General features: G+C 36.7%; 1 protein-coding gene across 3 annotated transcripts in view; it reads left to right on the top strand.

Annotated features, from left to right (window-relative positions):
- MBOAT2 (membrane bound glycerophospholipid O-acyltransferase 2) overlaps positions 1–17,138 on the top strand; it is a 217,050-nt gene that overhangs the window by 64,474 nt on the left and 135,438 nt on the right. The window contains exons 2-3 of one of the 3 annotated variants that reach the window (XM_077153132.1): positions 626–1,739; positions 2,546–2,623. The exons of 1 other annotated variant lie outside the window; for it this stretch is intronic. In XM_077153132.1, the coding sequence (XP_077009247.1) occupies positions 2,592–2,623 (32 nt within the window). In that variant the 5' untranslated portion in view covers positions 626–1,739; positions 2,546–2,591. The remainder of the gene's footprint in view (positions 1–625; positions 1,740–2,545; positions 2,624–17,138) is intronic. One more of the 3 variants, XM_077153131.1, reaches the window with a different exon arrangement.

The following is a 17,138-nucleotide window of genomic DNA, read 5'->3' as shown; positions in this document are numbered from 1 at the left end:
ACAGACCTGCATTTGAATCTGGGTGCTCGGCCTGCAGCTGTGTGACTTTGGACATGCTCTTCAACTCCTCTAGCTCCAGTTTTCTAGTCTGTAAAATCCAGTCAGTGATAGTTTCATAGGTTATTGTGAGGACCAAAAGAGATAATATTACCAAAAGAGCTTAGCACAAAAGCTAGCTCACTGCGAGCGTTGACAGGTAATTGAGGGTTATGACCATTATCAACATTATCCAGTTGGTTGTCCAGACTGGGAATATTTGCGTTTATGCATTAGTGTTTATCACACAGTATTCAAGTCACTCATTTATTTGTATGCCTTTCTCTTTAGGCTAGAAACTTTCTGAGGACAGAGACCATGTCTCATTGATTGTTTTGTATTCCTAGTGTCCAGTTCAGTGCCTTTCAGAAAGCTGAAATTCAGTAAAGATCAGTGGAACAATTGAAGTGTTTCTCAACCTTTTTAAAAACTTGGAATCTTCTTTTCAAAAAATAAATTTTACATGTGAATTTACTGTGATTTGAAATTCAAAATAAGTAAAATGTGTTATCTAAGAATAAACTATAGTTTTGGAATAAATGGTTGCTTTAGCTTGAAAGTGGGATTCCACACCATGTCACCCTTGCAGCACTAACCAGCGGAAAGGTCGCCCAGAAACAGGTTTAATGTCGGTTGGGACACTGATACTAACTGGATCATTGACCTCAAGATTTCGTTACCTCAACTCTAAAGTGGTGAGGGTTGTGCTATAACACTTTTACACCTTCTGTCTTGAATTTTTATTTGACTTATGAGACCTAATATTTAAGTGTTTACTGTATGCTAGGTAACCTAGTTTAACACTTTTCATGTGTTATCTTTTAATCCTAAAAAATATTAATTTATTATGCTCATTTTATCATAGAAGGCACTGAAGCTTTAGAAATTTAAGTCTTTGCTGCTGGCTACATAGCTAAGAAGTACAGTAAGTATAGGAAATTATGAATAATATCACCAATGATGTAATTGAGTAGAAAAGCAACTTGATAACTTGTGAAGGGCAGTGAAACTGAGATGGATGCAGATCACTTCCCTATGGATGAATGTATATTGTTGGAATAGCAAAAGTGTATCTTGACAGAAGATTGCTAAAATGTATGCTGCACCCCAACAGATTGCTAAGCATATCATCTGAATGGTGATGTCAGAGGAGCAGTACCTTAAGGTAATATAAGGGACAGTGACACTGTTTGAGAAATATTTATATATCCTTCGTATTACAAGGAAATTTACTTAGAAAGAAAGAAAAATTATTTCCCAGGAGTCCTCAGAAATGTTTTGTAAAGATACATACCTTTAATGAGTTTTAACAATTAAAAGTATGTAGCAGTCCTCTTCAGCATTTTCACAGCAAGTCTCTTAGTGGTGGCAATAAATAAGAGGTGGATGATTAATTTGAAAAGTACCATATTTTAATCATACTTTTTAGCTTCCTTCTGTTTCAGTTGTATTCATGTTTTGCTCCTTCATTGTCCTCTCATTATAACAGCACTGTAGGCCACATTGTTTTCTCGTGTGTGTCTGTGTGTGTTTCTGTGTGTGTTTAAGAGACAGACTGACCTACGCTCTACAGTGAGTAAAATAAATTTCTTTTAGGAGCTTTGCTTTGCAGACTACATTTATATTTCTATGGGAAAATGTGTTCAGAATTTTTTAAGTGACTTTACCACATTGGAAGTACCTGTTATTCCATAATGATTAAGGTAAAAAGTAATTTTAATCATAGGTTAATGTCTTTATTAATACTTTAAATTATACAGTACAATTTGAAATGTTTTTCCCACGGGAAAAGAGAATAGAAAGTGTGTGTGTGTGTGTGTGTGTGTGTGTGTGTGTGTGTTTGTGCACATAGATATAAAATCTCAGCTAAGGAGATAGTCGGAATTAATTTTAAATGAAAATATACCAGGAGAGACTACAAATTAAAGATTGACTAGATTGATGTAAGAAAGTTTACTTCCCTTGAGGCATCATTTTGTGAGAATAAACAGATTTGGATGTACCAGTTTTTAGTAAATTCTAATATTTAGTACTTTTTGCTGTTTTATGGTTAGTATCATTTAAAAGGTAGAAAGAGAGTACAAAGCCAGTACTGGATACAAACATTTGGGTAAACAACCAATGTCTGTCAGGACCATTCTGAAATCCAGATTTATTACTCCCATTTCATTATTGTGCCTTGGGTTATGTAAAAAAACTTTAATTCTTGAGCCACGTAACCCTAAGTTCCTTTTTGTGTAGCTGCGAGACTTGGAATAAATGCTCTTGTGGCTACAGGCATTGGATATTGCTTTATGAGGCTTGGTTTTTTTTTTTCAACTCTTCTGGAGTTTGTGGTATGGGACTCCCTCTCTAAGGTGTTCATAGAATACTGGGCTTTGGGGATTTGATTCCTTATTTTTTATCTGGGAATTTTCTATGTTATACATAGAACTTTTTAGCTTAATTTTTTTCAATGTGGTATGTGTGAATGGGTGTCTGTCTTCTAACAGTGCTCTTACTTTTATAGGTATGCCTTACATTTTCTTGTACAAAGTGGAATTTCCTATTGTATCATGATCATAATAGGAGTAGAAAACATGCACAAGTAAGTATTCGTGTCATTCACATTTAAATGTACTTATATTTATGTTTTATTATATAAAAATAATTCTTAATTGTAATGATTTTTCAAAGAACTATCATAAATGTAAAAATCCCTTTAAGGCAGGTTTCTCATCCCCAGCCCTGGCGGCATTTTGCGCCGTATCCTTCTTTGCTGTAGGTGCTTTCCTATGCAGTGTGGATATTTAGCAGCCTCTTTGACCTGCACCCAGTAGACACCAGTTTTCCAACATTTTCAAGTGTCCCTTGGGGGAAAAAATTCTCTGCTGTTTGAGAACCACTGGGTTAGTTTAGGGGTAATAGCAGTGGAGAGAGACTGTGGCAGTAGATTTGAGAGAGATTTAGAAGACAGATCTACAGGACTCAGTGAAATGTGGCAAATGTGTATGGGAACAGAGATGTCCAGGATGACTCCCAGGTGCCTGGCGTCAACATTAGAGTAAATGGAAGCACCGTTTCGTGAGGTAGGGAACCTTGGGAGTATGTGTAAGGTACAGGGCACTTCAAGTAGGTATATATTTATCCCCTAAAACATAGTCTGGTATGTAGTAAACAGTCGGTAAATATTTGGTGAATTAATGAGTGTTGAGTTTAAATTAAGGTATCTGTGAGACATGCTGGACAGCTGGGTAGAGAGGTCAGGGCCAGGTACGTAAATTGGGGAGTAGAGGTGTACAAAAGATACTTGGTTGCATACCCAGGGACAAGGCTACCAGCAGATTCTAGTAATTTTATTTTTTTTTTTTGCATCTGTAAAACAGGTTTTTGTCTCCTTTGTATATTTTGTAAGAGGTGAAAGAATATTTTGATGTTTCAAGTGAAGCGGGTTTTGTGCCATTATGACCCTGTTTTAAAAAATGTTGTAGAAATGACAGGTCCAAAGTGATAATATATTTAATACCTGATAAAATGATTGGTATGTGTTTAGCCTGGATACTGGAAGGAAACCTGACTAGATTACCGAAAACAAATGATTTATTACTATGACTATAACAGGTGACTAGCAACAGTGTGTATCATGCTATTAAATTGGAAGGTTGGAAAACTCGTATCTAGTAAAAAGAAACTGTTTCTTTTTCTGAAAGGCACCAGCATCTGTAAAGTTAACTTTATAAATAATTTAGACCAGCACTGTCTTAATATGGTAGCTACTGGCTACATGTGTCTGTTTAAATTTAAATTAGTTAATATTAAAAATACAAACCCTCAATCACACTAGTCACATTTCAGATGCTCAGCAACCACCTGGGGCTAGTGACGACTGTATTGGACGGCTCAGGTAGGAGACATTTCTGTCCTTGCAGAAAGTTCTTTTGGACAGTGCTGCTTTAGAGAAACTCAGTTGTGCAAAATTAGGAATGTTATTCTTTCACAATTAGTATTCATGAAGAAATTGCTACTTACACATATGCTGCTGGTGTTTAGAATAAGATTTCAGTATTGGAATTTGACAGTATCAGTGAAACAGATTAGGGTAAGTTTTTGCCATATGAATTATTAGTGTTGGCAGTAAATAGGAGGTGGATAATTAACTTGAACTTTGTGTATTGCAATCTTTGTTTAGTTTCAGGACTTCTGTTTCATTTATACCTATATGTGTTTTTCTGCTTGCCTCTACCTTTTCTTTCTTGTTATTTTTCTATTATCCATATATGCTGTTTTTATTTGTTTTCACTTGGGTGCTAATGTGTTAAACCTTTAAGAATTTCACTCAGTTACATTGGACGGGACTTGTAGTATTCATATGTATTGTCCAAAGTTATTGTTTATGTGTGTAATACAATTTTGTCTATTTTAGTCTCATTTTACATGTGCTGTGTAACCCATTTCTTTGAACAGTCAGGATTTAAATCTGTAAAATGAAGGATTTGAACTACTCTTCAGTATTTAACAATTTTAAAATTCTTGACTGTCTCTGCTGTGAGATGTTTATAGTGCATGTCAATAACAGATCTGCGGATAAATTAAAATATTTTAATGTAACGTAATTAAAATATTGTGATGTAATATAAAATCTATTTTTGTTGCTCACTTTATTTAACATTTATATGTTATACTGCTTTGAAAATATTGTGTACCCCAGAAAAGCCATGTTTTAATCTTGACCCAATCTTGTAGGAGCAATTGTTTCTTTTATTCCCTATTCAATACTGTAGTTTGGAAACTTTAGATTAGCTCCATGGAGACATGACACACCCAATTGGGGTATTAACTTTTGATTAGATGGAGATGGGACTCTACACATTCCAGGTGGGTCTTTATTAGAGATCCTTTAAAAGAGGAAGTATTTTGGAGAAACGCCAGCAACAACAGACAGGACAGAGCCTAGAGAAATGACAGAAGCCTCAGAGCAGACAGAAACTTCACAGCAGAGCTGACACAGATGCAGACATGTGGAGGACAGAGACATGGGTATTTGGAGATGCTTGGAGCCTAGCAGACATTGCCAAAAGATGTTAATCAGTCAGAACCTGGAGAGAGCCAAGGGAAGCCGAGAGATGAAAGCCAGCCCTGGAGAAATAAAGTGACAAACCTCCACAGGAACAGAGGCTGAAAGCAACAGAGCTCAGGAGCAAGGACTAGCAAGGGATCAGCATGCCTTCCCAGCTAACAGAGGTGTTCCAGATGCATCAGCCTTACTATCTTTCCCTGGATGCCTAAGTTTGGACATTTCCATAGGTCTAGGACTATAAATCTGTAACTTATTAAATTCTCCTTTTTGAAAGCCATTCCAGTTCTTGTGTATTGCAGTCTGGGAGCTTGCAAACTAACACAGATTTGTTACCAGGAATAGGGTGCTGCTGCAATTTGCAGATACTAAATATGTTGAATGGCTTTTTAAATGGATAAGGGGAAGATGATTCTGAAAGAGTTGTGATATACTTGATAGAAAAGGCCTAGAATGCTTTCAAGAGACTGATGGTAGAAAAGTGAGCTCTAAAGATACTTCTGATGAAACTTTAGACAGAAATGATGAATGTGTCATTCCAAACTGAAAGGAAGGCATTCTTTGTAGATGGAAGACAGAATTTGAGAGTAATGAATTGGTTAGCAGAAGAAATTTCCAAACGAAATGTGGAAAATGAAGTCTGGCTTCTCTTTGCAACTTATATTGCAATGCAAGAGGAAGGAGATAAGTTAAGAATTGAACTCTTGGGTACAGAGAAAACAAATTGATGGACAGGAAAATCCTGGGCTTCCAGAAAGTGAGACCCCAGTGAATAGGGCCCCATGTGAGGACTTAAGCAAACATGGAAGCAGCCTGCCATTTCAGAAAAAGCCAGGATTGCAGATTGAGTTATACAGAAAGGATTTAAAGTCTGGAGCCACAAAACCTTGGGCCTGGACAATGGATTGACACATACGTGTGAATTTGCCCTAGAAAGAGGGTGCGCCTTCCACTTCGTTGTTCCTGAAGACTTGTGCCACCTCACACATTGGAGAATGTGGAGCATATAAACTGGGCATTGGGGGTAGTCTGGCTGCCACCCCATTGTTCTGGAGGGGTTGAGAGTGTGCCCCAGCAATGGCAGAGATCCTGGCTGCAGCCCCAACACTTGGAGAGGGTGGAGGCAAGAAAAAGGTGGTCTCCTCAATGTCCCCCAAGGTTACAAACTCTGCGCAAGCATTTGGAGAGAGCAAGGCCAGTGCATAGGCCCTTGGAAGGGGTGGGACTGGCACTATCTAAAGCCCTGAGAATAAATGACTCTCAGACCTTGAAATCTAATGGGTTTTCCCTGAAGGTTTTCACAACTGCTTGGGTCCAGTGATGCCTGTTTTCCCTTTAATTTCCCCCTGTGGCAATGGAAACATCTATCCTATGACTGTTGCTCCTTTGTACATTGGAAGCAAATAACTTGTTCGGAGTTTTGCAGATCCAGAGCCAGAAGAAAATTTTTGCCTTAGAACAGACATTGCCTGTAGCTGACTTTGATGAGATTTTGTAGTGTTTCAACTTTGTATTGTATTTGTATTGTTACTGAAATGGTTTAAGGCATTTGTGATATTGTTATTGAGTGAATGTATTTTGTATGTGGAAAAAACATGTCATCTGGGGATCCCAAGGGTGGAGTGTTCTGCTTTGAAAATATTATGTACCCAGAAAATCCATATTGTAATCCTGATCCAGTCTTGTGGGGGCATCCATGAGATGTTAAGCAAGCCAGAACCTGCAGATAGCCAAGGGAAGCCAAGAGATGAAAGCCAGCCCTGGAGAAGTGAAGTGAGGAACCTCTAGGAACAGAGGCTAAAAGCAGCAGAGCCCAGGAACAATGGACCCGTGTACCTTCCCAGCTGACAGAGGTGTTACAGATGCATTGGCTTTCTTTGAATTAAGGTATTTTTCCCTAGATGCCTTAGTTAGGCCTTTCACTTCCTTAGAACTGTAAACTTGTAACTTATTAAATTCCCCTTTATAAAAACTGTTCCAGTTCTGGTATGTTACATTCTGGCTGCTAGCAAACTAACACATATGTATACTGTGTTATTCTGATACATATCTAGATAATTTACCTTTAAAATTTAAGTCTGTCCTAGAAGTCAGTACTTTATCTAGTCCCTCTTTCATATAAACTTTGAAATTTTTGAAGAGAAATAAATATAAAAATTGGAGTGATAGAGACTAAGAAAATGGTAATAATTAATATAGGGAGAATTCAATTTTCCATCAGATTCTCTAGCAGCTCAGCATCTCCTATAAAAGGTTTTGGCAAACTATTTTTGTAAAAGGCCAGATAGTAAGTATTTTAGGCTTTGGAGGACATAAGCTAAGCAAACTCCTGCCACAGAGGTTTTAAAACAGAGGGAGTTTGATAGGCATTCTTCTTACTAGCTTCAAAATGTAATATAAGTTTAAGTTTGCTGAGTGGTGATTTTCAACTTGCTATAGCACAATTAGTAGTATATATGAATTCTGTTTATGAATGACTTACTATGGATTACTGTTCCAATGCCAGATGGTTTCCTAAAATGCTAGTGGAACTGTTTGGCTACTGTTATAGCTTTTCTATAAGATAAATGAAATAATGCAGGACCTGATGTTTAACACTCAAAGTGATAATGGAAAAATACTTTATTTGAAAAATTATAAATGGAATAGTAAGATTACAAGATATGAGACAATATGCAAAATCAATTTTATTTCTGTATATTGTAAATGAACAATCTAAAAGTGAAATAAAAAATCCATTCACAATAGTATTACAAAGAATAATATACTTAGAAATGAATTTACCCAAAGAAGTGTAAGACCACTACAATGAAAATAAAAAACATTGCTGAGAGAAATAAACACCTAAGTAAATGAAGAGATATACAATATTCATGGGCTGGATGACTGAATTTTGTTAAGTTGGCCATTTCTCCCACAGTTGATCAATAGAGTTGATGCAGTCCCTATCAAAATTCCAGCAGGATTTTTTGTTGTTATTTTGTGTTTTTAGAAATTGACAAACTAATCTGAAAAATTATATGGAAAAACAAAGGAACTAGGGTAGCCAAAAGAACAAAGCTGGAGGGCTTGCACTAACTGATTTCAAAATTTACCATAAAGCTACAGCAGTCAAAATTATGTCTTACTAGCATAGGAATAGACATAGAGATCTATGGTACAAAACAGCATCTAGGAATATATACCAACATATATTATCAGTTGCATTTTGACAAAAGTGCTAAAGCATTTCACTGAAGGAAAAGGTTATCTTTTCAACAAAGAGTACTGTAACAATTGGGTAGCCATATGTAAGTCAGTTGATCAATTAATCACTCAGCCTCAACCCATACCTTCAAACATATGTAAAAATTAACTCAAAGTACATTTTGGAGCAAAAACTATGAAATTTGTAGAAGAAAACATAGAAAAAAATATGTGATAATGGATTAGGCGAAGATGACATTAAAAGCACAAGCAGTAATAGAAAAATTGATAAAGTAGACTTCATTAAAATTAAATATCTTCACTCTTCAGAAGACGTCATTAAGCAAATGAAAAGACAAGCCACAGACTAGGATAAAATATTTGTAGAACATATCTGATAAAGGCCTATATCCAGAATATTTTAGAATTTCTACAATGCCACAATAAGAAAATATATAACATAGTTTAAAAATGGGCCAAAGATTTGAAAATACTTCATCAAAGAAGATATACAAAGGCAAAATAAGCAAAGGAAAAAAAGCTGCTTAACATCATTTAGTCATAAGGGAAATGAAAATTTAAACCATAATGAGGTACTACAAAACACCTAGAAATACTGACTGTACCAAGTGTTGGTGAGAATGTGGAGAAATCACAACACTTACACATTGCTAGCAAGACTGTAAGATATACAGGCATTTTGACACATAGTTGGCAGTGTCTTAAAAAGTTAAATATGCACTTGCCATATAACTCAGCAATTCTGCTGCAAGAGAAATGAATACATAGCTTCACGTGAACACGTACATTTGAGAGCTCATAGCATTGTCATTCCTGATAGCCCAACCTGGAAAAAATCCAAATATCCATCAGCTGGTGAATAGATAAGCAAAATGTGGTATATTTATACAGTCAAATACCACAAGAACCCAGGAGCAGTGAAAAAGAACATGATACATATATTTCAACATGAGTAAATCTCAAAAAGAGCATGCAGACTGTAAGAAGCCAGACACTAAAAACTGCAATTTATATGATCCCATTTACATGAAATTTCTAGAAAATTCAACACTAGTGACAGAAAACAAGTCAGTGGTTTCTAGGGGTAGGAAGGAAGGGCATTCTGACTGCAGGTAGAAATGAGAGAGCTTTTGGAGGTGATGTTGGCTACAAAACTGCAAATTCAATAAATCTCACTGAATTGTATGCTTAAATTAGGTATACAATTTATTAGGTACACATAAATTAGATTTATAGCCTCTAACTTTCACCTCAATAAGACTGTTAAAAAAGATAGCATTATATGGGCGGGCCGCGGTGGCTCAGCGGGCAAAGTGCTTGCCTGCTATGCCGGAGGACCTCGGTTCGATTCCCGGCCCCAGCCCATGTAACAAAAACGGAGAAACAGAATACAATAAAACAAGAAAATGTTTAAAAATATTTCCCTTTCTTCCTTCCTTCCTTCCTTCTATCCTTCCTTCCTTCTCTCTGTCTTTCCTTTAAAAAAAAAAAAAAAAGATAGCATTATAAAGGTAAGTGCAAGAAGGAGGATCATAAATAAATAAATAAAAGTAAAGTAGAGGCACACTTTTTTAACTTTAATTTTTATTTATATATTTTTTGAAGTACACTTTTAAAAGTTGGTTTTAAGGTTTTGTTTATTTTTTCATGTAGGCAGAGTTATAGATGTTCATAGGCAACCATGTTTACTGAATTTAGTTACAGAAATGAATCAGTAAAAGAAATATTGAAAAACCTAAAAGTACCCTCAAAAGAAGAGCATCTAGATGTTGAAGGGAAGCTATGACAGCATAGCTTTTGTCTGTTTAAATATCAGAAGAGGTTATATATGCTTGTTCTTTGGACTACTGTGATGGAATTGGGATCTCTAGATGAAATTTGAAGAGGCACATTTAAAAAAAATTTTTTTTATTAAAAAAATTAACAAACAAAACATTTAGATATCATTCCATTCTACATATACAATCAGTAATTCTTTTTTTTTTATTAATTAAAAAAAGAATTAACAAAACAATTAGAAATCATTCCAATCTACATGTACAATCAGTAATTCTTAATATCATCACATAGTTGCATATTCATCATTTCTTAGTACATTTGCATCGATTTAGAAAAAGAAATAAAAAGACAACAGAAAAAGAAATAAAATGATAATAGAGAAAAAAAAAACTATACGTACCATACCCCTTACCCCTCGATTTCATTTACCACTATTTCAAACTGAATTTATTTTAACATTTGTTCCCCTATTATTTATTTTTATTCCATATGTTCTACTCTTCTGTTGATATAGTAGCTAAAAGGAGCATCAGACATAAGTTTTCACATTCACAGAGTCTCACTGTGAAAGCTATATCATTGTTCAATCATCATCAAGAAACATGGCTACTGGAACACAGCACTACATTTTCAGGCAATTCCCTCCAGCCTCTCCACTACATCTTGAACAACAAGGTGATATCTACTTAATGCATAAGAATAACCTCCAGGATAACCTCTCGACTCTGTTTGGAATCTCTCAGCCATTGACACTTTGTCTCATTTCACTCTTCCCCCTTTTGGTCGAGAAGGTTCTCTCAATCCCTTGATGTTAATTCTCAGCTCATTCTAGGGTTTTTGAAGAGGCACATTTTTGGACTAAGAAAGGATAACCTCATTTACAATGAGAGTATTTAATGATGTGATTTGTGAGATATTAAGCTTCCAATGAAGGTATTTAAATAGTTAATGCTTAGGGAAGATTTTAATTTGGATGCTGTTGGAGATAGCTTTCAAAATTCTCTACAAAGGTAATTAGTGACCAAGTACTTGAAACTGCTATAGTCGCTGCATGTGAGATACTTATGAGTAACTTCTTTTTTTTTTTTTCTTTTCTTCATTAAATTCATAAAGGGCCCTAAGTAAAATTGAGAAATTCTGTAATTTCGGTATTGGTTTCCTTCTTTTTTTTCTACCTTCTATGCCTTATTCCATCCATTCTTTCTCTCTGGATAAGATTATTATTTTTGTTTGTTTGATTTTTAGTTTTTTAAAATACTTTTATTGACAAATCTTCACACATATACATAGTATGCAATCAGTGGTTCACAGTATCATCACACAGTTGTGTATTCATCACCATGATCATTTTTTACAACATTTGCATCACTCCTTGAAAGAGAAATAAAAAGAAAAAACTCATACATACCATACCCCTTACCCTTCCTTCTTGTTGATCACTAGTATTTTCATCTACCCAATTTATGTTAACCTTTGTCCCCCCTACTATTTGTTTATTTTTTTTCATATTTTTTTACTCATCTGTCTGCACCCTAGATAAAAGGAGCCTCAGACGTAAGTTTTCAAAGTCAAAAGTTACATCGTAAAAGCTATATTATTATACAGTCATCTTTAAGAAACAAGGCTACTAGAACACAGGTCTGTAGTTTCAGGTATTTCCCTCTAGCCACTCCAATACACCATGAACTAAAAAGGGATATCTGTTTTTGTAAATAAGAATAACTTCCAGGATAACCTCTCAACTTAAATCTCTCAGCCACAGAAACTTTTTTTTTCTCATTTCTCTCTTCCCCCTTTTGGTCAAGAAGGTTTTCTCAATCCTTTGATGCTGCTTGCCGGCTCATCCCTGTATTTCTGTCCCATATTGCCAGGGATATTTACACTCCTGTGAGTCATGTTCCATCTTAGGGGGTAGGGTGGGGTGGAGGACAGTGAGTTCACTTGCCACATTGGCTTAGAGAGACGGAGGCCACAACAAAAGAGGTTCTCTGGGGGTGACTCTTAGGCATGATTTTAAGTAGGTTTAACCTATCCTTTGCAGGAATAAGTTTCATTGGGGTAAACCGCAGATTTGAGGGCTTGGCCTATTGATTTGGTTGTCTCTGGGCTTGTGAGAATATCAGAAATTCTCCAAATGGGGAAGTTGAACTTTTTCTCCTTTCTCCCCAGTGCCGCAAGGGTACCTTACAAATACTTCTTTATTCACTGCCCAAATTACTATGGGATATATTGGGCATCATACTAACCTGGACAAACCAACACAATCTCATGTCTTATGCAAGATTCCATGTACTTATGATGTTCAACTAAACTGACCATACAAGTGAAATTAGGAAATGCACTACCCAAAAGGATATTAATATAACTACTCCTGCTCTTTTATTATTGTTGTTTGCATAAAATATCTTTTTCCAACCTTTCACTTTTAACCTATTTTTGTTCTTGTATCTAAAATGAGTCTCCTGTAGACAGCATATAGATGGGTCCTGTTTTTTAAATCCATTCTGCCAGTCTATGTCTTTTTATTGGGGGTTTAATCCATTAATATTTAATGTTATTATCATAAAGGCAGTACTTTCTTCTACCATTTGTCTTTGGAGTTTATATGTCATATCTGATTTTTTTCTTTTTTTAAACTTTACTGATAGCCTTCATTTCTACACACTTCTCCAGATCTCTTTCTCTTACCTTTTCCTATCTGCCTGTAGTGCTTCCTTTAGTATTTCATGCAGAGCTGTTCTCTTAGTCACAAATTCTCTCAGTGATTGTTTGTATGAAAGTACTTTAATCTTCCCCTCATTTTTGAAGGACACAGTTTCTGGGTATAGAATTCTTGTTTGGCAGTTTTTCTGTTTTAGAATCTTAAGAATATCATACCACAGCCTTCTCACCTGTGTTGTTCTGCTGAGAAATCCACACAGTCTTATTGGGCCTCCCTTGTTATGTGATGGGTTGCTTTTCTCTTGCTGCTTTCAAAATTCTCTCTTTGACTTTGATATTTGACAATCTGATTAGTAAGTGTCTTGGAGTATGTCTGTTTAGATCTGTTCTGTTTGCTGTATGCTGCACTTCTTGGATCTGTAATTTTATGTCTTTCATAAGAGATGGGAAATTTTCAGTAATTATTTCCTCTGTTAGTCTTTCTCCTGCTTCTCCATTCTCTTCTCCTTCTTGGACACCCAGAACATGTATATTCATGCACTTCATATGGTCATTCAAATCCATGAGACCCTGACCATATTCTTCCATTCTTTTCCCTATGTTTTCTTTTGTGTATTGGATTTCAGATGTCTTGCCCTCTAGTACACTAATCCTTTCTTCTGCCTCTTCAAATTTATTATTTCCATTTTTTAAATCTCTTCTATTAATGCCTTTCATTCCCTTAAGTTCTGTGATTTGTTTTTTCACACTTTTTCTTCTTTTTGTTCACTCAGTCTCTTCTTTATATCCTCTCTCAGTCATTGATTAAAATTTTGATGAGATTTTATGTGTCTGTTCAAACATTCTGAATTAGTTGTTTCAACTCCCATATCTCATTTGAAGTGTTGGTTTGTTCCTTTCACTGGGCCATATCTTTAGTTTTCCTAGTGTGACTCATTATTTTTTTGCTGGTGTCTAGGCATTTGACTTCTTTAGTTTATTCTGGAGATTGTTTTCATTCTTTTACCTAGGGTTTTTCTGCTGGGCAACTTTGTTCTCTATCTGTTCTTTGACATTCAGTTCAACTTATTCTAGACTTCTAGCATAGGTTCTTTTTAACTGATCAGAATTTTTTAGTTTTTCTTTTTCTGTTCTTTGCCCTGCATGTATGGAGCCTTTTTTTTCCCTGAGGAGGGGACTCCTCAGATACTATAGATCCCAGTCAGAGTTTCCCAGACCAGATAGGCACATGTCTCAGGAGGAGAGGGTAGCTTGCATCAGTTTACCCTGAAGGTGAGACCCAACAGATGTCAGACTTTCTTATGAAGCCTCTAGACTCTGTACTTTTCCTGTCCTTCCCAGCATGTGGCATTTCTCTGCCCACAGCTTCCCACCAGCTTAAAATGTTGTGGTGCCTTTAATTTCAGCACACTTTCCCTCCCAGGGGTGTGGTTGAAACAGAGGGGAGATAGTAGGATGGCTTTGATTGCTTCTGTTTTCTAGCCCCTAGGGCCTGAAGTAGGGATTTCGCTTGAGCTGGACCCCACCTTTTTCATGGGAAAGATATGCCCTTTAGGGAATTAACTTTTTTCACTGAATAATTACTTTGTCTCTGAGACAAGTTTAATTCCGTCCTTTGGTGGGGCATTGGAGCCTGAGAGTGCTTCTAGTTGTATCTAATGATCTGTTAAGGAGTAGAAAAAAAGCAAAAAAGCAAAAAAAGCCTTTTCAAAGCCAGGTCCCTTCTCCTTGGCTTTGTCAATCAAGAGTTTTAAGCTGGTTCATGCCTCTGTATATCTCCAGGCTCTGTATGCCACCTTATCTTGGGGTCCAGCCCTTTTCCAGTGTTTTGTACCGCCCCCAAAAAGGCCTCTGTGTTTTTTTCCATCAGCCCCATCCCCTCCCTGCCTGCACAAAAACTCCTAGTACCTTTAGTGCTTATTCCAGGTTTATGTGTGCTGGAGGCCTATTTTTAGTAGTCAGAATTTGCTAGTTAATTCTGCAATTGGAGCTTGGTTGAGCTAATCCCTTGCTGCTAGTTAAGTCTGTTTCCTTTCCCCTCAGGGAACCAGCCTACTCTGTCCATAGGGGAGGGGTGCTGGCCTCTGCTGCTTAGGGGAGTTACGGCTATGTGAGATCTCAGCTGTTCCACTTGTTCCAGACTGCTGTACTCTGTGTGTCAGGTCACTGATGTCCCCTAGCAGTTGTTCTGTATTGTCCTTGCCTATTTACTAGGTGCTCTGGAGGACGAACTGTATTCCATACCTCACTATGCCATCATCTTGCCCCACTTCCTCTTGCTATTTTTTTAATCTCTCACCGAAACACATGAAAGAGGAGCAGGGTTGACTGGGTGTCATGCTAACTGCTGAGTCCTGAGTATTTTAATACTGTGAGCTAGGTGGAGTCACCCTCATTTTATAGGTAAGCAAATGGAGACCAGATTACTATGTAACTTTCTGAGGTCACATAGCTAGAAAATGGTGGATTTGAAGCATGTCTGTTTTCTTCCAAGACCCATTGTTCATTCTTCCATGACAACTCTCTGCTGTTTTAAGTAGTCTAATTTCATTTGATTGAAATTCATTCACTTAATCACAGGCCATGTTCCTTTCATCTCTGTGAATTGAAAAACTGTTCCTCCTAAAGTATTATAGGTATCTGTGAACAGAAAGGTATTCTTTCTTGAGTGGTAGAGCAAGGCAATATAAGTGAACCTCTTTCTGTTGGTTTTGACATCATGCTATGTTTTGGAACTGTCTCTAAAGTTTATTCTGCTGTGCATATGTTTTAAAATTACTTGGGATGGACAGGTTGGTGATTTTTCTTTTCCTACCTCAGTTGATTTCCCTATTTATTCTCCCATGGATTATAAGAGGCCCATCTCCTGGGACCTGTCCTGTGTAGAGGGTAGGTGGGCTTTTTCACTTTCTCTTTGTAGTTGCAACTCAGCGGCCTGAAACTTGCATGCTTCATTGTAAGTCCTGAAGTGTGACCCAGCCCCATTCTCCCTGTACTGGGACCCTCTTCCCTGCCCATCCATTTAGTCACAAGACATTTCTGTGCTACACCCCAACCCTGCCATCTATTTTGATTTCCATCTGACTGTATTTTTCATTTCTTTTGGCCTTAGTGCTGGATTGTTTAGCTTACAGGTCATCTGATTCTGTGGTAGGAAGCTGACAGGTATGGGCGGGCCTCTTAAGGAGGGCTCTGACCCTTTAATGGGTTCAGCTGTAGAGCATGTCCTCAGGATTAAGGCATGATTGGAAGGGATAAGCAAACTATGTTAGATTGTGAAGGAAAAAAATTAAGGCTAATTCCATGCGATGCCTGTGAGTATCAGTCTCAATTTAATAGAAGGCTTATTTCATGGTTTTGTCGTAACAGAATTCGTAAGGGTTAATAATTGTGAAATTAGGCTGTTTGTCCATTGGTTCATTTCTTCATTCCTTTTTTTATTAGACCAACTTAACAAGCTTCTACAGTGTGCTGGGTACTGTGCCTGCAGCTTCTTACCTGAAGGAGTTAAGTTTGGTGGGAGGCACCAAATACTCACATTTAATATAGTATAGCAAATGCTCTGATGGAGGCAAGTTCATAAGAATAACTAACCTGGCTCCTGGGAAGACTCTGGGAATACCTTCCTGGGAGAGATGATGCGATATGTGGGCTTTAACTTGCTCAGGAGGTAGTATGGAAGGACTTTACTGGCAGAATGAATAGCTCAGGCAGAGGCATTAGGCATGAGAAATCATGGTGTAGAAGTACTAGTAACTTTATGTAGCCTGCTTAATATATGGCGTGTGTGTGTGTGTAGGGAGCTAAGGGTAGAGTTCTAAACGTTTTGTGAGCCTTTTCTTCTTTTTTGGTTGGATTATATTATTTGTGTAATAGTTCCCCTGTTCTGACACATGAGAAACAAATGAATAAAAGGTATATTACGTACTGAGGTATGTAAGTAGGGGTAAGGTCTTCATTCTTTTATGTAGCATTTATCCAAAATGTGTGATTTAGAAACAGCAGTGTATCTTACATATAGAAAAATATATGACCTGTTATGGGAACAACCTCCCGTCTGTATGTTATATTATGTACCACCACTATTTTTACCACTGTTTTTATTTGGCACTATTTTTATAAGTATTTAAATAAGGCCACAGTAGTGTATATAATCTGTGTACATGAAGTTCTTTCACATAGAAACTCAGCTAAGTGGTTTGCAGTCATATTGCACATAACACTGTTTGAAATTAAACTTGTGTGTTTACTTTTGGGTCTGTTCCTCACTATATAAGTGCCATTAGAACATGGACCCTGTCTGTTTTAAATATGGCTGCATCCCATATGCCTAGCAAAGTACCTGGCACATGGTATATTCCCAAGAAATATTCATTGAAAGGATAAGTTGAGAAAGATACTT

Source organism: Tamandua tetradactyla, chromosome 3, assembly GCF_023851605.1.
Source record: "Tamandua tetradactyla isolate mTamTet1 chromosome 3, mTamTet1.pri, whole genome shotgun sequence".
In the NCBI taxonomy this organism is placed as follows: domain Eukaryota; kingdom Metazoa; phylum Chordata; class Mammalia; order Pilosa; family Myrmecophagidae; genus Tamandua; species Tamandua tetradactyla.
This window is presented reverse-complemented; position numbering and strand designations above follow the sequence as displayed.